This window comes from Arvicola amphibius, chromosome 1 (genome assembly GCF_903992535.2).
Source record: "Arvicola amphibius chromosome 1, mArvAmp1.2, whole genome shotgun sequence".
NCBI lineage: Eukaryota > Metazoa > Chordata > Mammalia > Rodentia > Cricetidae > Arvicola > Arvicola amphibius.
Window position 1 is genome coordinate 85,909,234 of NC_052047.1, and position 23,995 is coordinate 85,933,228.

At 40.5% G+C, this 23,995-nt stretch overlaps 1 protein-coding gene across 2 annotated transcripts in view; it reads right to left on the reverse strand.

Moving 5' to 3' along the window:
* The window catches only part of Rel (REL proto-oncogene, NF-kB subunit), a 36,610-nt gene extending 16,641 nt beyond the window's left edge, over nucleotides 1-19,969 (reverse strand). For both annotated transcript variants that reach the window (XM_038344405.1, XM_038344399.1), the window contains exons 1-4: nucleotides 19,710-19,969; nucleotides 9,645-9,787; nucleotides 5,520-5,668; nucleotides 1,843-1,934 (exon numbers count right to left, since the gene is read on the reverse strand). In XM_038344405.1, the coding sequence (XP_038200333.1) occupies nucleotides 1,843-1,934; nucleotides 5,520-5,668; nucleotides 9,645-9,787; nucleotides 19,710-19,719 (394 nt within the window). In that variant the 5' untranslated portion in view covers nucleotides 19,720-19,969. The remainder of the gene's footprint in view (nucleotides 1-1,842; nucleotides 1,935-5,519; nucleotides 5,669-9,644; nucleotides 9,788-19,709) is intronic.
* Between the last annotated feature and the right edge of the window lie 4,026 nt (nucleotides 19,970-23,995).

Genomic DNA, 23,995 nt, shown 5'->3' on the forward strand with positions numbered 1-23,995 from the left:
TCAAATGGGCACTAGGATTACACTCAGGTCTTTGTGCTTAGGCAGAAAGCACTTACTTCTAGAGCCATATCTCCATTCCTGAACTAATTTTCTACACAGTCTAAGTCTCGTTCTGGACGGGAAGAAACACCCCTTCTCTAAATCAGCGCAGCACTAGCTCTGTCCTTGGGTTCTCATCTCACATGACCGCCATGTACACGTGCTGCTTCTACCCTACTAGGCAAAGTTCTATGAGCTCAGAATGGGTGTATTGCATCTTTATGTTTCATTAAACATCAAAGATAAGAGTTTACAGATAATAGGTATTTATTACATCTCTTCAGTTAATGAGTGACTAAAGGCTCAGAATACAAGGTTATTCTCAGCTACATAGTGAGTTTGAGGATGCAGTCTCAAGTAGCTTGAAATACATGTGTGCTCTACCATGCCTAGACCAACAAAACTATTTATGTAGCTACACAGGACTTTAGAATGAAGACTTTTTAAAGTAAGGATAACTGCATGCATTTCAGCAATCATTTATCTATTGACAATACAGAATGCTACAAGGTACTAGATGCCACACCCCATAGCATCATAAAGAATAAATGCTTAGGGTCAGTGAAGCAGCTCAGTTGGCAGAGGGCTTGTTTAACACTCAAAGAAACCTTGAGTTATCCTCAGCAGTGCATAAGCCAAGTGTGATGATGGTCCCAGTATTGGGAAGTGGAGGCAAGAGGATCAGAAAATTCAAGTCATTCTTGGATAGACATGTGTTATATGGTAAGCCCTTGTCCCCAAACAATAACTTAAAAATAAAATGGCTAGTAAGTGCTATTGCCAATAAAACGTGCTAAATAGCAAGATATATTTGCCATTACAAAAACATTTTGAAGGGTTAGAGAGACATCTTAGTGTTTAAGAGTACTTGTTGCTCTTGCAGAGGACCTGGGTTTGATTCCCAGAACCCACATGGTGACTCATATCTATCTGCAACTCAAGTTCCGGGGGATCCAGTGCCCTCTTCTGACCTTCAAGGGTACCAGGCATACATGTGGTACATATACACACAGGCAGGCAAAACATTCATACTTAAAAATATAAAGAAGTCTAAAAAATATTTTGAGTGGCCAGGTATGGTGCTGCAGGCCTGTAATGGCAGAACTTGGGAGGCAGAGGCAGAGGCAGAGGCTGAGGCAGGGACAAGGCCAGCCTCAGTGAAACAGCAATTCAAGTCAGCAAGGCCTTATGAGATTCCTATTAGCAAACAACTGTGGCAGGGAGGGAGGAGAGCGTGGATAGAGGAGCGAGTGCTGTTCCTTGCGTGAGTGACGAGTGGCATAAGGAATAAGCATATTCAAAGAAAATAAAAACTCCTGCAGCGGGTTTTAGTTTTCCTTTCGTTTGTTTTAGCCAGGCATGGTGGCTTACATCTATAATCTAAGCACTTGGGAAGGCTGATGAGGGAGAGAAGATTGCTGGGAGTTCAAGGTCACTCTGCAACAGGTAATGATAGACCCATCAGAGGAAGAACTTATGTCAAAATAAACAGTAAGAAAGGGGAAGAGGAGCCCTCGATGGTGGCGTACGCCTTTAATCTCAGCACTCGGGAGGCAGAGGCAGGCAGATCTCTGTGAGTTCGAGACCAGCCTGGTCTACAGAGCTAGTTCCAGGACAGGCTCCAAAGCCACAGAGAAACCCTGTCTCGAAAAACAAAACAAAACAAAACAAAAAAAAACCAAACAAACAGACAAACACTTGATTCCTCGGGTACAAATACAAGTCAACAAGTAGAATTATAATGTAAATAGAAATCACAGTCCATCGATATTCAAATAGTAGGAATTGTAACAAAATACTTGCCATTGAAAGGATTGATTCCTGCACTTATTCTTAAAATAATAGCGTCTTTCACTTCTTTTTTCTTTACACACCGAATACCCAAATTCTGAAAACTAAGAGCAAAAAATGAAACTTTCAAAATCACATCACAGTTAAAAATATGACAGAAGTCAAACACAGTCAACATTGAGAAGTCACCTTCCAGTCAAATCCAGCTGCTAGGACATGGATCCTATTTCTAATTTTGATAATAAAGATACAAGAGTAACAAAAAGCAGCACTGTCTAAGAGAACTGCTAATAAACAAACAGTGCGCATGGTGGCGTTTGCCTTTAATCACAGCGCTGGGGAAATGGAGGTATGCGGGTCATCCTCAGCTACCTAAAAGTCTGAGGGTTAGCTTAGACCGTGGGAAACCAAACCAACAAAGTACTATATATAAAAGTATATAGTACTATTTCACTTTCAAATATACTATTTTATAATTATATTTTACCAATATGCCTAGTCAAATGTACCAAGGTAGATAAACATTTTTTAAAAAAAATACCGAAAAGCAAAATTTCACATTCCAAACAAATTCATGATCAATTCACTAAAATTTGTGTATCAAGAGGTGCAAAGACAGCCAGACTCTGAAATATGAAGGCATGATTTGCTCCTATAACCTATATTTTTTTAAAGATTTTATAGGAGTGGTTACTGAATTAAAAAAAATCTGTATACATTATGGAACTTAAAAGTCAAGTAACTAGAGAAGAACATCAGTATTCCTGGCTTTGTGAACATTTTAGAGGCTTGACAGCACTCTGTGCCCACTTACGTACAGCTCTCCCGTTGATGGGGACCTGGCTAGCCTTCTTATGTCTGATTTCTCTGTTCATTTACGCTGTCTCTCTAGCTCATCGCTGAAAGCTGTGTCATCGACTACATCAAATCACAGCGAGCAGCTGTAGTGTCTTGCTGTGTCCTCTAGGCTGACCTCAAGTTTTGTCGTAGATTATAGAATACACTTTATGCCATGTTATAGGAGTGGAGTGTTTTTTTTAATTAGAGAGGTTTAATACTAACACTATTTAACATGTTCAGAAGGTCACTTATGGAAAACTTCTCAATAGCTACAAATATTATTCATTTGCATATGTGTAATACAGATGATGGTGGGGGGAACTCCCCTGCCACCACCCAGTCATACTTGTTCCCACATGGAAAAACCATGACATCATTCGAGATGGGTGGGTGTGAATAAGGAAGCAAAACTCAATGATAAGACTGCCGCTTTTTCTTCCCATTTCACTTGGCACTTGCAGCTACCTGGCTCATTCTACTCCACATCCGTGCCGCCTTGATGCTCATGCTTCATGCTCGGCACTCACACCTGTGACTTCACCAGCACCTAAAATAACTCTGACATTTCCTTCCTCCACCTCCAATAGCAGAAATAAATAAGTTATGAATTCTTAATCCTTTCTTGAAATCCTGTAACTAAATAATTCCTTCTCAAAAAGAATCTTTGAGAGATTCTTATTGTGTTTTTTAGTTTTTTCTCTAATAAAAGGTTTTAAAGAATTCTTCACCCTAATATATACTACTTGGTTTTGTCTCATCTGAATAATCACACCTGCTAATGCACAGAATATTAAAAGTAATGGGGGGTTTCAAAAATCCAAGAGCTAGGCATTAACTCAGTAGTATAGTACTTGTCTAGCTCATGACACTCTGGAATCAACCCCAACACTAGCAGAAAGAGAAAAGAAGGGAACGAGGCAAAAAAACCTCTGCATTAAGGAAACCAAGAATCATTATGGTATTTGGTTCATTCTCCCATTTATTCCTTCATAGTCATTCAACATATTTTGGAGTTCCAACTATGCATGAAAACTCTAGAAAGGAATGGAGATGTACAATTTCTCCCTTCATGGAACCTTAGTGTTGGGAATGGGGGATTGACAAACTCTAATTCATGGGCCAATTCAGCATACTGCTGTTTTGCAAATGAAGTTTGTATTGAAACTCAAACATGCCCGTACACTCACGTATCATTTGTGACTGCTTTCCTGAAATAGTGGGGCTGAGTAGGACATTAGAGTCTAAAAGGCTTGTAAAGCCTATGATACGACTAGCCATTTACAGAAAAAAAAAAACCCCGCTAGCTCAAGTCTGCTGAACTACTAAATAATCATATGCAAAAACCACTCAACTGAATCAAAACAAGTTTTATGGAAGTAAACATACTCTATGGGAAGGAGCATATAATAGGATCAATTCAGGTGGGCAGGCAGGCTTCCTGTGGGAAGTGATACTATGGACTGCACTAGGGAGACAAAAGGAACACATCATGAGGAGGCCCTATGAAAGGGCACTGTGTGCAGAGACAACTAAAGAATACTCTCATGACTGCAATGTAAGATTCGAGGTGCAATCCTTGAGTCCCAGGGGAGAGACAGGCAGATCTCTGAGTTCTAGGACAGCCAGCACTACACTGAGAAACCCTGTCTTGAAATACCAGAAAAAGTATATTAGAGGCACTAGAGTGTGAGAGAGATGAAGACACAGAGGCCACGGAAGAACAGCTAGAAAACTACAAATTAAAACAACTTTGTCGTACAGAAATCAGAAAGAGTATTTCAAGACACAAATAGTTGAAAGTTTAAAACACTGGGCGGAAGTTCAAGTAATGCAGGCAGTAGTATTTCTTGTCAAATGTGCATCAGTTGGGCTTGCTGTGTATTCCAGGTTGGCCTCAAATTTTTCTTAGATTATGCAGAACGTAGAGATAAAGCATAACATAAAATGCTTTCTTTACTTTCAGTAATTATAAAGAAGTACACCTATCCAAATATGGTAACACATGCTTACTTATAACCAGTACTCTGGAGGTTGAGGCAGAAGGATCACCACAAGTTGGAAGCTAGGCTGAGCTACAAAGTGAGATTCTGTCTCCAAACAGCCCAAACTGATGAGATAAGGAGTGGCAGACAGACAGCTCGGTTCTCAGACTGCTAGCCTAACAGGGCGGCAGTCTGTCTTGAGCTCAGTCTGCACAAACTGATGTGGTACTTTATGGCTAACCTCACCCTGGACTCTCAGTGTCCGGGTCCTCTGGAAGGCCACCTGGCCTGTATAAACACTATCTTGAAACACTGAGAAGAGCATACAAATTTTTAAAAGAAGTGCTTCAGTTGAGCCAGACATGGTGGTGTTACCTGCAAACCCAGGATTTGGGAGGTGGAGGCAGGAAGACAAGTTCAAACTCACTCTACATAGCAAGTTTGAGTCCAGCCCGGGTTACACGAGCTGTCTAAACCTCCAACTCTCGAGGAAGTAGTTCTGCTGACTACCAGCTGTGGTGCTGTCAATAAATAATGAAAGGACAATTCTAATGCCAATGGTAAAACCAAAAACTTAACTATCAGGTTGGTGAGATGGCTCAGGGGGTAAAGGCATCTGCAACCACACCTGGTGGCCTAAGTTCAATCCTCAGAGTTCTCATGGCAGAGGAAAAAACCAGCTTCACAAGCTGGACCAACTCAGACCTCCACATGCACCCCATGGCCCATGCATGTACCCCTACAGATGAAAAATAAAATTAAAAATTTAAATGTGAACTATAGTAAATTAAATACGAAATTAATTTTGGTAAAAACTAAAATGCTATTCTTGTCCTCCTGCCAAGATTTCTGTGACTGCATACTTACAACAGAGGTCTGCGTTCTGGTCCAAATTCTGCTTCATAGTAGCCATCTCTGCAGTCTTTTCCAACTAAATCATGAGGATGAGGTTTATATGGGTCATTCTTTGTTACCAACGTAATTCTCACTTTTCCTTTTCCATAATAGTTCATAATCTGAAAGGGGAAATTAATTGTACAATCTGTAAGTATATCTTGTTAAGAACAGAGCTGCCAGATGGTATATTGTGGCATATGCCAATAACCCCAGCATTTGGAAGGCTGAAAAAGGACTGGCACAAATTCAATGCCAGCTAGGGCTACAAACAACAATACCCTGTTTTAAAAGCAAAAAAATATATAAAAAACTGATCCACTAAATTCAAGTTCAATTTATATAATGAAGTCAGCACTGAGTAAAGTTCAAATATTCAGCAGCTTACTTGAGATTAAAGCTTTCAGAGAATACCAGCAGGGAAAACTATCTTTCAACTCCTGAAATGTTCTTTCTGCCCTAATTTCATTAGTTTTATTGTCTGGTTACTTTTTTTCCTTTTTAAAACCAGGCCAGGTGGTGGTGGCACACACCTTTAATCCCAGCACTCGGGAGGCAGAAGCAGGTGGATCTCTGTGAGTTTAAGGCCACCCTGGTCTATAAGAGCTAGTTCCAGGACAGGCTCAATAGCTACAGAGAAACCCTGTCTCAGAAAACCAAACCAAAACCGGTAAGCATGCTGGTCATTGTGGTGTATACCGTTAATCCCAGAACTCAGGAGGCAGAGCAGGCTGATCTCTGTGAGTTCAAGGTCAACCTGGCCTACAGAGTGACTTCCAGGACAGCCAAGGCTATACAAAGAGAAACTCTGTCTTGAAAAACCAAACACAAAACAGGTAAACTGTATTGGGGATGTAGCTCAGTTGACAGAATGCTTGCCTAGTATGCACAAGGCCCTAGATTTGATTCTCAGAACCACATTAACCATACTCAATAGGAAGAGACAACAATTTTCAGAAATTCAGGGTACTCCTCAGCTACATGATGAGTATGAGGCTCACTTGAGCTATAAGAGATCTGTGTCAAAATCCTAAATAAATCAAGTAAGTTGATACCTTTCCTTCCTTCCTTCTTTCCTTCCTTCCCTCCCTCCCTCCCTCCCTCCCTCCCTCCCTCCCTCCCTCCCTCCCTCCCTCTCTCCCTCCCTCCCTCCCTCCCTCCTTCCTTCTTTCTTTGGTTTTCAAGAAACAGGCTTTTTTCAAACAGGGATTCTCTGTGTGGCACTGGCTGTCCTGGAACTCACTCTGTAGACCAGGCTGGCCTCAAACTCAGAGTTCCACCTGCCTTTGCCTCCCAAGTGCTGGGACTAAAGGTGTGCACCAACAAGGCCTGGAAAGTTGATAATTTTTTTTTGGAGGGGTGGGTCACAGAGCACAAGGAAACGCTTAGAGATTAGCTTCTCAGTGCTTTGCTTTTGGTTACACTATCATACCATAAATATGCCTTGAAAAAACATATTTAAGCTACACTGAAAATGATAGCAAATAAATATGATCCACCTGCCTCTGCCTCCCAAATTCTGAGATTAAAGACATGTACCACTGTGCCTGTCTGTTTATATTTTTCTTTGAAAGTTTCATACATTTACTTATACAGTGTATACTGATCATATCCACCCACAATTGCTAAAACTACAAAATAGGCTGATGGAGAAAGAATTCAAGCTGTAAAGTGTTTGGAACCTGTTGGAGCAGAAAAGACACAAACCATACACATAATTTTGATGTATAAAGTAGTATGATTTAAGAAGAACTAAGGGCTGGTTATATGGTGCTATAGGTAAAAGCATTTGCCACCAAGAAGTACAATCTCTGGATCTCACACAGCACACAAGAGCACTGCCCTGAAGGCTGTCCTCTGACTTTTACATGTGTGTGCATGTTCACAGAGATGGGGGGGGGGAGGGACAGAGGGAGAGAGTCTAAAAAAGTTCAAGAATTAAAAAACAAACAAACAACAAGATAGAGTACTGTTTCATAGGACAGGTGGCCTATGAGAAAGAGCTCGTGGCAAAGGAAGGGGAAAAAGCAGGTTTTGAAATTCGCCCTTGACTGCACCCACCCTACAGAAGACAGCATCGTGGATGTTGCTGGTTCCCACCCGAGAGATTCAAGGTGAGAGGAAAAGCTGGAAATCTTGACGGAGGGGTTGTGACCATCAAAAGGAGCAGGAGCGAGATCACTGTCTCCTCCAAGGTGTCTTCTTCCAAACGATACTTGAAATATCTCATTAAAAAAATCTCTGAAGAAGAAGACTCTCCAGGACTGGCTGCATGTCTGGCTGTGCGTCATTGCTAACAGCAGAAAGAACTCTGAAATGCCTGTGCTACTTCCAGGTTAGCTAGAACGAAGAGGAGTGGGGAGTGAGGGCCAACACACTGTCTTTAATATTTCGTATGAATTCATAAATAAAATTTAGGAACTTTTTTTTAAAGAGGAGCTAAAGGGACTCACAAGATTGGAAGAATAGAATTTTTAAGTTAACTTTTCACTACATCTCTTCCATTTGAATACTTAAAAGAACTGAGATAACCCAAATCCATACTGTTGCCAAAAAATGTTATTTAAAAGCATGAAGTTCTAGGACTGGACTGATAGCTCAAAAGGAAGAGCACTTCCTGGTCTTCCACAGGACCAGAGTTCAGATCCCAGTATCTGTATCAGGCACATATACATATAACAATAAAATCTTTTTAAAATTCAATTTGTACAGTAATTTGTAAAGCTCTAGGGACACTATTATACAATATGGTGACTATGTACAAATATATTGTGTATTTAACTAAACTAAGAGGACTTGGAATGTTTTCACAAGAAATGATAAATGTTTGAGGAGTTAAGTATGTTTAACCTGATTTAAGAATTACATGATGTATATATGTATCAGACATTACATGACAGCCTATTAATATGTTTAATTTCAGCATCTACATATCAGTTAAAACAAAAAGAGAAATTTGGAAATCAATATATAACTTGACAATGGACTTAATTGCTTTAACTTTGTAATTCTCCTTAGGTTCAATAAAATAAATTGTAAATAAGCTAGTTACAAAGAAGTGATTTCAGATCTAATCATGAAAGATTAAGAACCATTTTTCAAATTCGATTTTGAGATACTGTCTTACTTTTATCCACAATGGTCTCTGGACCCAAGTAATCCTCCTACCACAGCCTCCCCACAGTGGGTGATATTGCCCCTGACTAGTTACTAACTTTGTTTTTACTTATTTGTTGAGACAAGGTCTTGTTTAAAAAGTCCACATTGGAGCCAGGTGGTGGTGGTACATGCCTTCAATCCCAGCACTTGGGAAGCAGAAGCAGGAGGATCTCTGTGAGTTCGAGGCCAGCCTGGTCTACAAGTTCTAGGACAGGATCCAAAGATACAGAGAAACCCTGTCTGGACAAAACAAAAAACAAACAAAGAGACAAAAACAGTCCACATTGGCCTGGAACTTCGTATGCGGTCCAGGCAGTCCTCAAACTACAGATCCACCTGTTTTTCCTTCCCAAATGCTTGGATTACAGGCATGTGCTACCACATCAACTCACTATTAAGCTTTTAAATTGGAATTTAAGTGACAAAAAGCAGCTAGGCATGATTGTGCATGCCTATATTCCCAGTGTGAAGGAAGCAGAGGCAAGAGGGAATATCACTACAAGTTTGGGGCTAGCCTAGTCTAGTGAAATTTTGTTTCAAAACATCAAACATGAGCAAATAAATCATCTGCAGTTACATTAACACATGAACTACAGCAGGAAAGAGTGCACATATTTAAGAGATCTCCCTACACACCTAGTTAATGCAAAGCAAGTACAAAGGAAAAAATGGGATGGGAGTAAAAGACTATGAAGGTAGCTGTTAAGAAACTGAGCCTTCCATTGAGTGGTGGTGGTGCACCCCTTTAATCCCAGCACTGGGGAGGCAGAAGCCAGTGGACAGCCTGGTCTACAGAGTGAGCTCCAGGACAGCTAGGACTGCACAGAGAAACCCTGTCTCGAAACAAAACCATAACAAAAAAGAAACTGAGTGTTTAATTCAATTGTCATAGTGAAATACGAACCACTAAAAGTGAGGCGCTGAGGAAGGGCCTGTTACCTGGATAGACGGATATGTTCGGTTGTTGTCTGTGCTGTGCTCCCCAGGAATGCTGCCTGCCGAGCGTCCTTCACACTTGTATCTAAACCGCATTCCCCTTTGTCTTGGCTGCTCAATTATTTCTACATATGGATTATATGCACCTGAAAGTTTTAAAAGAGACATAGCAATGAGTGAGATTATAATAGCAATATAATGGATTTTAATGACTTGTGTTAAAACAAAAACAATACAACAAAGCAAAGATCTTTTTCCTTCTCAACATTAAATAACAAGTTTCAAATGTAGTCATCAAAGATTACATGAGGAAGATATCTTTTCCCTCCACAAACTGAGCTCCTAGTAGTATTAACACACAATTGATTAGTCCTTACTGCTTGATACCTGTAACTAACGGCAGTATTAAGTTTGAGGCAACCACTTTAGAGTTACTATCCATATAAGGCCAAATTAGAAGGGTTTTCACCCAACACTTCCCAAGAAAGGTGAAGGAAATAGTACTCCGGAGTACATTATACTCCAAGATTGAGTAAAATGTACTTACCTGCTTTATTTTGAATTAGACTCTAAGTACATGAAAGGACACTCATTGAAAATTAAAATGCACAAATTTTTGTGCACACAAGTCTGGAATACCAAAGAATCTGTACATAATATATTAAAACAAGTCTCAGAAGTGATTTTACATAGGCTCAATGAAATTTTCACATTAGTTCCACCTGAACCTCCTCCAAAATGTAACCTATAATGTGGATAAAAAATTTACTTTTCATAACAAATGTAATAAAAAAATATGCACCCTCAGGATAAAATACTGATATATACTACTATCAAGTAAGTGTGTTGAGTGGAAGAAGCAATCTAAAACAAGCACATACTATATGATCCAATTATAAGAAACTCTAGAATATGTAAGTCAATCTATAATGAAATAAAGGTGATCATTATTTGTTTAAAACCAGGAGATGAGAAGGCTTGAAGGATGGTGGACATGTTTATGTTTATTTTGTGTTGATTAAGATGTACACACACATTTATTTATTTATTTCCAAGAGTGGTGGGACAGGCCTTTAATCTTTGCAATTTCAAAAGCAAAGAAAGGCTGATCTCTGTGAGTTCAAGACCAGTCTAATCTATATAATGAGTTTCAGGCCAGCAGGGTGTACAAAAAGATCCAGTGACTCCCCACAAAGTCCATCTTTGGGGTCCTAACATGAGGTTTAGGTTTAAATAGAAAATAAGAGTCAATCATAACTACAGTCTTGGTCATAAAGAGATCTTATTTAAAAAAATAAAAATCAAAAAATAAAAGTTTATATATAATTATTACCTTATAACTAATTAATTGTATATCAATAAAACTTAAAAATATAAGTATCTCCATCCTTTTTTATTAGCAAAGTAATGGAAATAAAAGGTCAAAAAAGACTACTGTGTCTACAAGTTAATGTAGGTAACCATATGTTTTTATTTTAAATTATGAATTCCCCAAATCACAAATCCATTTCACTAAGGCTTATCCTATTAGAATGCAAACAATCTTGAGAAACAGTGAAACAATAAGTCTTTTAAATATAGTATGGAACAAGGTCTATACCACCCAGCTACTTTCATCTTCTTTTCCTTCTAGAATTCATTATGTAGACCCAACTGACCATGAACTTGCAGTGGTCGTCCTGCTCTGTCTCCTGAGTGCTATTCCCAAAAGAAAACAAGGTCCAGCAAGAGTCTGGCAAGACCCTGTGTTAATTATATCTTATTATTAATATACTCTGTAAAATATGTGCTAAATTCTTTCCAAGTATCACACCTCCAAGAGGTAGCCAAAAAATGGTATTACTATTGCTTCCAATGCTCCCTTGAAGACAGCCACACCATCCTATCACAACTGCTACCCTAAAGGATCTCACGTTCAGCTGTGAGACAAACATCACAATTAGTATACAAAAGGGGGGAAGTACTAACAAAATTCTGCAGAAAATTATAATAAGAACAAAAGAGGAATCTAGCAGTTTAAGAGGGAAAAATGTAACAAAACAAAAGTAAAAAGACATTCTAGAAAAGGGAAGTAATTGTCTGTACAAGGTGCATTAATCACCAACAGAAGTGGAGTACAATTCCACTCTTAGAAAGAGAACGGAAAGTCCGAGAACTGGATTTCATTCTAGATGTGGAAAGGAATCAATGCTTTTATTCAGGGAAATCACAAGATCAGCTTCGTACTGTAGAATAAGAATTCTGATGGTAGTGGATAGACTGAAGAAAAGAGAGAAAATAATCAGTTTAAAGGTCACTTTCATATACATATATACACACACATGATTTTCTCCTATATATACATACATATAAGAGATTAGCAACAATAAGACAGAGCAATTATGACTAATTACTATAATGAGTTACTTAAAAGTTTTTATTTATTTATGGACTTTTCCTTTTAATATTTTTATACTACAGTTAATTACAAATAAATGATATTACAGATAATTAAAATGAAAACATAGCTAAGTGTGGAGTACTGTCATATGAGCAACAATGTGGGTATGTCTGAAACATGGCGAATATAAGAATAAAATATTATTTAAAAAATAAAACCTGACAGTAGTTTGGAACCTAAACATTAAAGACAAATCAATCACTGGTGGCTAGGGGATGGGGAGACAGCTCAGTCAGAAAAGTGTTTGCCATTCAAGGACAAAACCGTAATTGAATCCCCAGCATTCACATAAAAACTCAGGCATGGTAGCATACACCTGTAAGCCCAGTCTGGGAGAGGAGAAGACAGGAGGAACCTTGGGGTTCACTAGTGAGCCAACCTAGCCTAATGGTTAGGTACTAGGTACCAGTGAACACCCTGTCTCAAAGAACAAGGTGAACAACTCCTGGAGAACCAATGTTAGTCTCTGATGTACACACACACCTGAACACACACACACATACACACACACACACCTATGCATATGAACATGAGCGAGAGAAAGAGAGGAAACTTGACTGTAATTCAACCAAGTTTATAATAGTTACTGAAAATATAAGGCAAATGAATATTGAATATTTCACAATTTGTACATCATTGTATATTTAAACTTTATCTCTCAATTTAAAATATTTCATACCTTGTCTTCTTATAAGACTACTGGAAAATGTACATTTCTCTTTAGTTAGGTTAAATTCAATATTATTTTTTCAGTGGCATCTTAAAGAATTTATGTGGTTGAACTAGAAGGTCAAATAAATCCCAGCCCACTACTTTTTAAGAGGTGTCTTGGTGGGAAATTGATATAGAATTACATAATTAACAGTACCTGTTAACTTTTTTGAAGAAATATAAAAAACATGGTAGGGTCATTGAAAGCAAGTTGCACATTTCTTTAAGCCAGTGAGTAGAGTTATGAAATTATGAAATACAAAGGAACATAAAATTAGTTGTTGAAAAGATTATCTTAAAGTAGTAAGAGTTGCCTAAATACTGTCATGTAATATCATGCACCTATATTTATTTTTCCTCTTGTAGAAACTCTTCACTGAGCTAGGTAGTGGTGGTGCACTCCTTTAATCCTAGCACAGATGTAGGTGGATCTCTGAGTTTGAGGCCAGCCAGGTCTACAGAGTGAATTCCAGGACAGCCAGAGTGACACAGAGAAACCCTGTCTCAAAAAACCAAAAACCAATGAAAGAAAAGAAACTTTTCATTGATAACAAGCCTCACTTAAAAGCCAAGTTTCAGAAGTTATAGTCTGATTTATATACATTCCCCCAGTTGGAAATAACTTTCCCTTCCTGTAAATAGTGGTTCTCAACCTTCCTGATGCTGCGATCCTTTTGTTTGTTTGTTTTGTTTTTTTTTTTTTGAGACAGGGTTTCTCTGTGTAGCTTTGGAGCCTGTCCTGGAACTCACCCTGTAGAATATGCTGGCCTTGAATTTACAGAGATCCGCCTGTCTCTGCCTCCCAAGTACTGCGATTAAGGGCGTGTGCCACCATCACTTACTGCTGTGATCCTTTAATACAGTTCCTCATGTTATGGTGATCCCCGACCATAAAATTATTTCATTGCTACTTTATAACTGTAATTTTGCTACAATTATGAATCGTAATGTAAATTAAATATCTGATATGCAGGATACCTGATATGCGACCTCACAGGTGAGAAACATTGCTGTAAGCCAACAATCATAGTATTTTTTTTACAGCAATTATTCCAAAGAACATTAGGTTAGGCAAGGTTAACTATTGTGTTCTTTATTTTCTGAGCCAGGGTCTCATCTTAGGGCAGGTCTCTAAATTGTTTTGTAGTCTAAACTGGCCTCGAACAAGTGTTAAAATTACAGGCTCCACTATCACAGGGCTTTATACAGTGCTGGGGTTAAACCCAGGGCTCTCAAATACTGGGCAGTCACTCTACCAACTGAGCTATATCTTCGTTTTTTGGGGACAGAATCTCAAGTAACTCAGTGTGTAGCTTGAGGCTTTCCTTGCACTTCTGATCTTCTAGATGCTATACCTTCCAAGTACCAGTATTATAGATTTCTGTCACCACACCTAGCTTTGTTATTGAAATAAAGCTATATGCTTTGCTTCAAGTTACTAAATGACAGAAATTGCATTACTCATTAATGCCTTAAATTAACATCTGTTGGGAGATTAAAATTCTAAAGTTCCTTGGTGTCAGTTGTTAAAAACTAAAGGACTGTATTACGGATGAATCAGTTCCTCCTTATTAGATTCTTCTTTAATAGGAAAAAAAGTAGTGCTTTATAGGCATGAGAATGACTACACCCTCATGCTTCCTCATATCTGCTCATGTTTTCATCTAACTGTATCTACGCCTTTTAAATCCCTCCTAGCTATGAGACTGTCTGTACTGTGTAGCAGTACAATGAGCCAATCACGTCCTTCCTCAGTACTGTTTTACAATGCCATTCCTCTTGAAGATGAAAAATGCAAAAATGTAATCCTTAATGGAGAGGAAGAACGGAATATTATAAATCAGGGAAAATAAATACTCTTAACTAAGATTACTGAAAGTCACCACAGTTTTTAAAAGCACAGAAATGTTTTCAAAATTGTTTCTAAACAATTTAATTTTTTAAAACCAGAATAGTGTAAAGTAAGGACTGAACCCCATATTTTGAATTACATTGTAAATTCCAAATAATGGCTAGAACAACTTTTGAATTACAGCTAAAATGCTTGCAATATAATTAAGATTTCAAGTACACTTAGGCAAAAGGTATGCTCTTTGAGCCTAGTTACTTTTCTTACTATTTATGTTTCCTTTTACTAATGTACTAATTTCTATTTACTAATTTAAGTATGAGATTTTAAAATTAAAAAGAAATTACACTGATACATTAGAAATAGACCAGCCTTCAAAATTATATATAAAATATGTATACCCACTAAAATATTATTGTTAGAATTAGAAGCCAGAATTAAGTGCACAATGAGAATATGTTAATTTCATATACTAGTGAAAATACATACATAGGTATTTTGCACTGATCCTCTTGACTTTAATCTTCATAAAGAGAACTGGTGTTATCTCATTTTAGAGATGATAAAACTAAATTTCAAAATAATATAAAATTGTGAGAAAAAGATTATTATTCTATTATTTTTGTTTATTTAGCTTTTGAGATAGTCTCACTGCATGGTCTAACTGGCTTGGAACTCACTTAATAGACCTGATTGGCCTTGAATTCAGAGATCTGCCTGCCTCTACCTCCCAAATGCAGGATTACAGGAATGTAGCACTATGCCCTGTCATACACATATATAGACACACAAACAATTTTAAAAAATATACCAGTGAAGAAATCATAATCCAAGAAACTAACAAATCTGACTACCAAATGGATGTCTTCTGAGTCCGTGCCCACAGAAGGGATATGAAAAGAATGATAAAGAGTGAAATTGTTCCATGAGATTTTCTTGTTGAAAGGACAAACAAAAGCCAAGAGTCATCAAACTGACTGAGATGTAATTACAGCCAAGCTTTGAATACTATCACTTATTTCACTTATGTAACATGAAAAAAGCATTTAAGCATAAACAGATATGGCTATAACCTATCATCTAAAAATCAATACAGCTATCTTAAGAACAGAAGGCAAATATTTAGATTCAAAGTAGTCCCTGGAGCCAAGTTTGTTCTGGGGCTGTACTTCAGTAACCACCTAGGTAGCTTTTCTAAACCCTAAGTCATACCCTAGCCTCACAGAGATCTGAAGAGAAAAATGGAGCTCTTCCAGAGGAAAGCCCAGATTTCGGGGGGGGGAGGGGGGAAGCCTTCCAAATTAGTCTAAATACTCTGAAGACCAAGTGCCCTACAACCCAAAGAAGTAACAACAACAATGCAAGTTATTCAGGGAAGAAACCCAGAGTTCAGATCCAAGTACAGACAGGATCATGGATAAAGCGGGCAAAAACAAAGAGGGCTAGTTGCCACTCCCATTTCTCTTCTACCATACTAGAAAAGCTTAGTCAACTGCAGCCAAGAAGACATTCTAAAGATAGCTTTAGATTGCTTCTTTTCAACAAAGTCTTATTCTGAACTACTTTCAGCACCTTATTATTTACAATCCAGCATACAAACGAAGGCCATACTAACCAGAGTTGAGAGCAGCTGACCAGAGCACCGCTCTCCCACAGAAATCCTAGGAGGAAACAGCTAGGGACCACACACTCCCAAACAGAATCGCTATTAATTCTGGAAAAAAGTAAGTAAGAGTTCTCATTTTTCCTCCAGACAGATCTATCAAAGCTAGTTCAAGACAGACCTGGTCACTCACACCTGAAATTCTAGCACTTGGAGGCTGAGGCAGGAGAATCAGAGTTCAAAGTTGTCATAGCTACATAGCTAACCTGGGCTACATTAAGACCCTATCTAAAAAACAAAACCAATATCACACACACACACACACACAAACACACATATATATTCAATATAACCAACTGACTTTCAGTGTGGAGGAATTCAACAGGAGTATTCAACTAACAAATGTAGCACAAGGCAAATCAAAGTGAAGTAAATGCTTTGCAGTAAGATTTCACTGCTGCAGGTACAGGGGGAAAAAAACAGTCCTAAAGTTTTTTACCTGCTGAAAAAGTAATGTTTAAAGTCTTTCCTAGAATAAAAAAAAAATACATGGCAGCACCAAGTCATCTCTATTAAGATTTCAGACTTAAAAATACAAGAGATTCAGTTAAATACAAATTTCAAATGAATAATTACTTTTGGGTAACTATATCCTCCTTTGCAATATTCAGATCATAAGCTCATAAACACAATTAGGCAGAGAACACAGATGGAAGAAGACTGAGATCAAAATTATTGAGTCCCTTAAATTGTATTTGACAAAGAGAGCACACAGATACCCTGTGTTCCTAATTACGATTGGGGCCCCCTGTCATTTTCTCCACTCAGTCTCTTTAGTATACATCACTAATTTTGATAACAGCTTTATCTCTTTTTCATGTGTTTCATTTCTGAAATATCTGTATTTGTGAGAGGCAGGCATTTGTTCTAGCGAACCACTCCTGACTTCCAGCTCTACTATTTGAGTTGTAAGCTGTCTCAGTTACATTCACTTTTATTAGGGGAAAAAAAAAAGGTTATCTTAAAATTCACATACATAAAGTTGGTGACTAGTACGATCACAAAAATACTTTCTTCCTGTACTTCCTGTTATGTGATACCGCAGCCATGCTAAAAGGGTGACTAAACCAAACTTTCTAAAGTTTCAAGCACATTTCACTAAAGATGAATGTAGTAATCATTAGTAACCACAGTACGTGCCACACAAAGTAACTGTGCCCCCCACTTTGTTTTTGTTCTTTTTATGAAATGAGAAACTTTAAATATAGGCATAAAGCGTCTAAGAGTAAATAGAATAGAATCACAAGAATAATAACTTTGCCTGCTACAATTAATCATATTAAGAGGCTAGAATCAAGGCACAGTATTTTTAAAAGGGCAATGAAAAACAGCTTAATGGCTAGCTAGGAAGTCATAATTTGCTAATTTACCAGAACAATAATTAGAATCATCATATAAAATCCCGTCTACTTGTGGCATTTATATAATTTTGCTTATGAGATTGTGATCTATGACACTTTTACATTATAGGCACCGCCTATTCGATTACACAGACCTATTTACATATGACATCCGGAGACAGATGAACAAATGGTCTTAAATGCTTGGTAATCAATAAGAATACTTCTCAAGGTTTCAATACCATATTACAAAAAGACTCTAGATTAGTGATAAATTGAGCAAATGTTGTTGATCTTAACTTACTATTCCAAACGGAATGGGGATTTTGAAAGCATTTCACAATTTTACTCTGTATGTTTTTATAACTGATAGTGTACCCAGACTCCTTTGAACTACATTTTCCCTAGACATTTCAAATAAGTGAAGCACATTTAAATTGCACAATTTATTTTAAATAGTCTCATTTAGTGCAAAAGACGATAACAACACTACAACTTACAGATTTATTTACTTTTTGTTGATTTTTTTTCCCTGACAGTCCTGAGGATTGAACCCAAGCCTTCAGAGAAGCTAAGCAAGACCACCATCAAGAGCTACAACCCAAACACAACTTTTAAATCCTTGCCATTTCTTTAAAAATTTCTGCCTTTAAGTTTGGGAATCATTTCTCTAACATCACAAAATGTTTCCTTAGACAAATTTCAATTGTATCACATTTTAAAATCTAAGTCGTACAGTACTTTATGTAATAAATGATTTTTTCTCTTGAGAAAATTTCAAGTATTACATTCATGTACTATATTAATAAAATCCTGTTAAGTAGACAGGGCAAAACCTGCTCTATTTAACAAAGCCTGCCACTCTCCAACTTTTATATGGACTCTCTTTCTGATCACAATGAGTTAATTAAATATTTGAAGCCTTCTTTGTACTTTTAATCTGAACATGAGTTAAATTTACGACTTTACCTGAAAGTCTGAGTTCATTTAAATGAGTAAAGAGAGAAAGTTGAAATACTTTAAACTACACTTGTTTTCTCATGAAAACCACAGACAAACTGAAATCAAGTGTCATGTGAAACACCCCGGTTTCCTTTAGGGCCTACAGCAGGAGTTATGGCATTGTTCTGCTCAACTCTTAGAGGAGTTCATTTAGCTTTCTACTTCCTCTTCTCGGCTAGACGTCGTCGGCCGCCTTCTCCTCAGTGACCCACAGGGTCACTGGGAAGATTAGGGTCAGCATCCCGCGGGAATAAAGGGGTGGCTTTAGTTGCCCCGGCCAGGAAAGCGCCCACAACCACCTGGGTGGGCTGGACGCACTCGCTGGCTTTGCCTACAGCAGGCTGTCATACTGGGCTCCCCCCCCCCCCTTGTCCTATACACTGTTCCTTACAAAGGTGTTCCCCTCAAAGAAAACATTTACATTAAGCGATCACATTTCCACTCGCACCAGTTATTTTAAAGCACAGCCGAAAACTCGTCTCGCCGTCTTGTTGCTAACAAAATGTTCGTGCAGGGTTGGGAGTAGAGGGGGTCGGCACGGAAAACTAGACAAGGAACCCCTTCAGCCCGGGGGGGTGGGGGGAGCTTGTGTTTTCACTTGGAACGAGTTAAAACGCCACCGAGGACTTTTACAGCCACGCCACATTCTGTACAACTGTCAGCCCGAGAGCGATTAGCTACCGGCACGACAAGACTTAAAAAAGAAAGCTCGTCTGAGGTCCGGAGGTTCCTCTTTTTCCGAAAAAGTAAAACGGCGGCGTCTCGGTGCCGGTCTTTAAAGGCGAGATTCCCGAGCCCTCCTTTACCGTGCTTACCCCTCGAATCCTAAAACCACGTCGCTGGGATTCCGCCGGTTCTGGCTGTTACGAGGAGATCAGATTACAGTGCGCCGCTTTGATTTCACACCCAAAGCCCCGAAGCAGGTAACTTTTTAAACGGCTGACAATCTGCCAGAGGAGACGACTTGAAAGGCAGAATGTCCCAACCCCAAACCGAGCCTCCGCCAGACAGCTCCTTCCCAGGACCCGCGGGTGCTCGCCCCGCTGCTCGCCCCGGTACTCACCCGAGGCCATGGCTCGGCTCCGCGCGCCGCCCGCCGCAGCTCCCCGCGTCAGGCCAGAGGATGCAAGCCCGTCCGTCTGTCCGCCCGTGAGTCAGCCCGTCAGCCCGCCAGCCGACTAGTCAGTCAGGAGGCCGAGCAGCCTCTGCAGCCGGGACCCCAGTCCTCTGACCACCCCCGGGCTTCCTCTTCTTTCCCGGCCTCTCTGGGTTTGCGGCTCACACCTTCCCACCCCTGAATCTTCGCGCTCGGGTCACCCGCGTCCTGGCGTCGCCCTGCCAGGATGCCGCGGCAGGGGCAGGGGGCGGGGCGGACCGCCTGGCGGAAAGGGGATTTCCCGCTGCTTGCGTCACTCGCGCCACCGCCTACCCGGGGCGGGGGCGGGGGCGTGGCCTCGCGCCGGGTGCGCGCACCCCCGTCCCCGGCGGCGCTGCGGCGGCCTGCGCGCTCGCGCGGGGAGCTCCGGGGGCGCGCTGTGACGTCTCCGCGCGTGAGAAGCCGCCGGCCCCTGAGAAATCCCCCTCCTCCGGTGGCCTTCAGAGGGCGGCTTAAAGCCCGCGGACCAAGGGGGCGTGTCCGTGACGTCGCGCGGACGGAGGCGGGCGGGGCGGAGCGGCGGGCGAGCTTCTCGGCCGCCCGAGGTCCGCCAGGGGTTTTCGAGCGGTGGTTCCCCCCTCTTCCCGATTTCGCACATGCAAATATCCGCCCCCGCGCCGGAGCGCGGCCGGTGCGGCCGGGTGCCCTGGAGGGGAAGTGCGGAAGCGCCGGCGCCCGTGTTCGGCTGGAAGGCGCGGATTTGCATAGGGGACCCCCGCAGTCTGAATTTCCCTCTGCAACTACGTTACGTCGTTTACGTCCCAAACGTTCTCGGCCCCGCGGGGTAGCGCGGCGGGGCCGCGGCCCCAGTCCGTGTACGTGAACACCAAGTTCAGAGATTTGACCGAGATACCCACGACCTAAGGCCGGGACAGAGGTGGTGCTTTGGCAGGTCGGGAGGAATCTTGCTGTGCCTCAGTTGCTCGTGGGCACCTGTTTTCTTGGTCTGTGATGTTATCATCTTCATCGTGTACACGAGTCAATGGAGGAGTGGAGAAATAGCTGGTCAGGATTTAAGAGTGCTAGTAAGGAAAAGCACGGTTTAAGATTACCCAGGCCGGTTTAATGCACTCCGAACACTCGAAACGCTGAGGCAGGTGGATTGTCTCGACAACAAAAATAACCCAGGGTACTCTGGCTCCGCCTCCTGCGTTCTCCAGCCACTTACTGACTTAAGTATGGAGGGGAGATAAAGAAATGGCATCCTGAATGCTGGAAAAATGGCTTAGGGGTAACTGTACTTGCCACCAAGCCTGCCTGACAACCTGAGTTCGATCCTTGGAAGGAAGAAAACCAACTTCCAAAAGTTGTCCTTTGACCTCCACCTGTGCCCCGACGCAGGGGCTTCGAAGGACGCCAAAAATGTTAATTAGATAATTAAAATATATGCCATCTTGTCACACACACAGACACCAAATAAAAGCGTCCTGTCAAACAAGTACCCCAAAGTGAAGGACACTCTTACGGAAATAATTAAAATCTGTCAATCCAAAAAAGTCTTCACAAAAGGTATAAATAGCAGTTGTTTTCTTTGGTTAAACACAATCATAGGCAAACCACAAAGGTAAAACAACAAAACAAGAGCAATTAGTGGTGTAAACTATGTCCAGCACTGTGGAAGCCAAGATTGGAGAATCAACTTTGAAGCTAGGATGAGACACAAAACGTGTCTGTGCAGTGCGCGCCACACCCACACACACCCACATCACCCCACCCCCACACATTCAGCCTTTAATGTAGTCAGATCCATATAATATATTTTCTACTTGTTTAATTGTCTTTATATCCAAAGAAAAAGTAAATAGGAAGCTACATCTTGAAGCCAAGAGAGGCTTAAATTTTCACGGAGATTGTTAGACCTTATGCTGGACAGGCGATGTTTCTCAACAACAGAAAAGGCTGGTAGTTAATGTGGTTTATAAAGAACAGCATGTGGTAGTTTTAGCACTGTCTGTAATCCCAGCACACAGGAGGTGGAGGTAGGAATAGCAGCGGTTCAAGGCCACACTCTGCTACAGAATGAATTCACAAAGGCTACCTGGACTATGGGAGAGCCTGTCTCAAAATATAACATACATAACTCTTTTTGTTATTTTATTTCTATAAAGAAAATAAGGTGGCTGGAGTAATAGAAGTTGTTGGGGTTCTCTAGAAGGATACTTTGTGGAAGTGATATTTGGACTGAGTCAATGATTGCTATTGGAAAATTGTAAACATGCAATTGATGTGTGCGTGCTTCTGGAGAGTTTGTTCTGGCTGATATGTTACACTGTTGGCATATGTTACCTGGGGCGAAGGTGGAGCAGTTAAGTGATGGAAACGAGACCTTGATTTGTTCTAGTGTTTGTGCAGAGGACGAGGGGAAAGGAGGTTAGACATTTGATGTCGGGGCCAGCTGGAAAAATTGAAGCAGCTTGGGATTTTTTTAATGGACTAGATTTTGGCAAATGGAGGTAATTAAACTGTAAGCAGAAGTTTCTGTGTCCCACAGCCTCTCTCAAATAAACATTCAGAGGCTTATATCCCTTATAAATGCTTGGTCAATACCTCAGGCTTATTACTAACTAGCTCTTACATTTTAAGTCAACCCATATTTTAAGTCAACCCATTATTTATGCTCTGACATATGGCAGTACCTTTATTAGCATGGCATGTTCATCTCCTGCTCCCTCTGTGTCTGGCTGGTGATTCCTGACTCCACCCTTCTCATTAGTTTGGGTCACCCAGTCTGTACTTCCTGCCTGGCTACTGGCCAATCAGTGTTGTATTAAACCAATTCAAATGACAAATCTTTACAGCGTACAAAAGGATTATTCCACAGCATTAAACTGGGTGGAATAGCACTTTTCAGTAATCCCAGGACTGGGCAGGCTGATGCCAGAGGATCTGAAGTTCAAGGTTAGCCTAGGTCATATTAGGAGACCCTGTCTCAATCAAATATATTTTAAAAATGGAGGTCACTTGTGACTTGAGAACTGTGCTTAAAAACCTGGTAATCATAAAGGTGAATTGAAGCAGTTTGAGGAGAGACTGGTGGATGTGGTAAGTATAAACATTTGGAAGATGTTGAAGAAAACAGCAATGGAGAACTAGCTGGTGCAGGGTGTGGATTTATATTATGCTCAGGGCTATCCCTGTCTTCAGTTTCCACAGGTGAGTACAAAGGCCCCTGTGAACTGAGAGGCTGTCCCCAGAACTACCCTTGCTGCCTTCCATATTGTAGTAGCAATACTGAGAACAGACAGGGCCTGCTCTGACTTACTCTGTGATGTGGAATATCACCTTTCAGGCTGTCCCTACCTACCACAGTTACTTTTCTATAACAGTGACAAAATGCATGAATGACCAATGTAATTTATAAAAGGAAGTATTTAGTTTGAGGGCTCGTGGTTCCAGAGGGCTAGAGTTTGTGACCATCATGGTGGGGAGCGTGGGAGGCATAGAACCGGAGCCGTAGCTGAGAGCTTACATCTTGAGACAACAATCATGAGGTAGAGGAGAGAGAGAGAGAGAGAGAGAGAGAGAGAGAGAGAGAGAGAGAGAGAGAGAGAGAGAGAGAGAGAGAGAGGAGGAACCAACTGGGCATAATGTAGGCATTTGAAACATCAAAGCCCACCCCAATGACACACATCCTAGTCCTTCCCAAACAGTTTCATCAACTTTGAGCCAAGGTAAAGCATATGAGACTGTTGGGGCCATAATCATTCAAACACTAGCCTTGAGTTAATCCATTTACAAAGTAACAACCATGACCTGAATTACTCCGTTTTGAGTACATGTGCCAAGAAAGAATGAGTCTACTGTCTTGCTTATACAAGTAAACAACCATTATCTGCCAGCACACCTGGAGACACAGACCAAGAGTTAAATATATCAAATGGTAATCAGAAGCACTCCACATATGAACTCAGCAATCATGCTACATGATAAACCCCTTTACATGGGACTATAAAAGAAGGGGCACCCCAAGACTAAGATGTGATAGGCATGCTGTCACCCGGTTACCTGCCACAATCCTCCTCTAGGATAATTGCTGTATCTAGGACTCCTTTTGCCTCTGCCCTGATCTCCAGCTTAAGCAGAGTCTCCTGCAGGTGACACTCAGCTCATGTCAAACTGACCCTGGAAATGTCCTGTCACTTGGACTGGTATTTGACATTTCTGCACCTGAATAGCTGGATACCTGAAGGTTG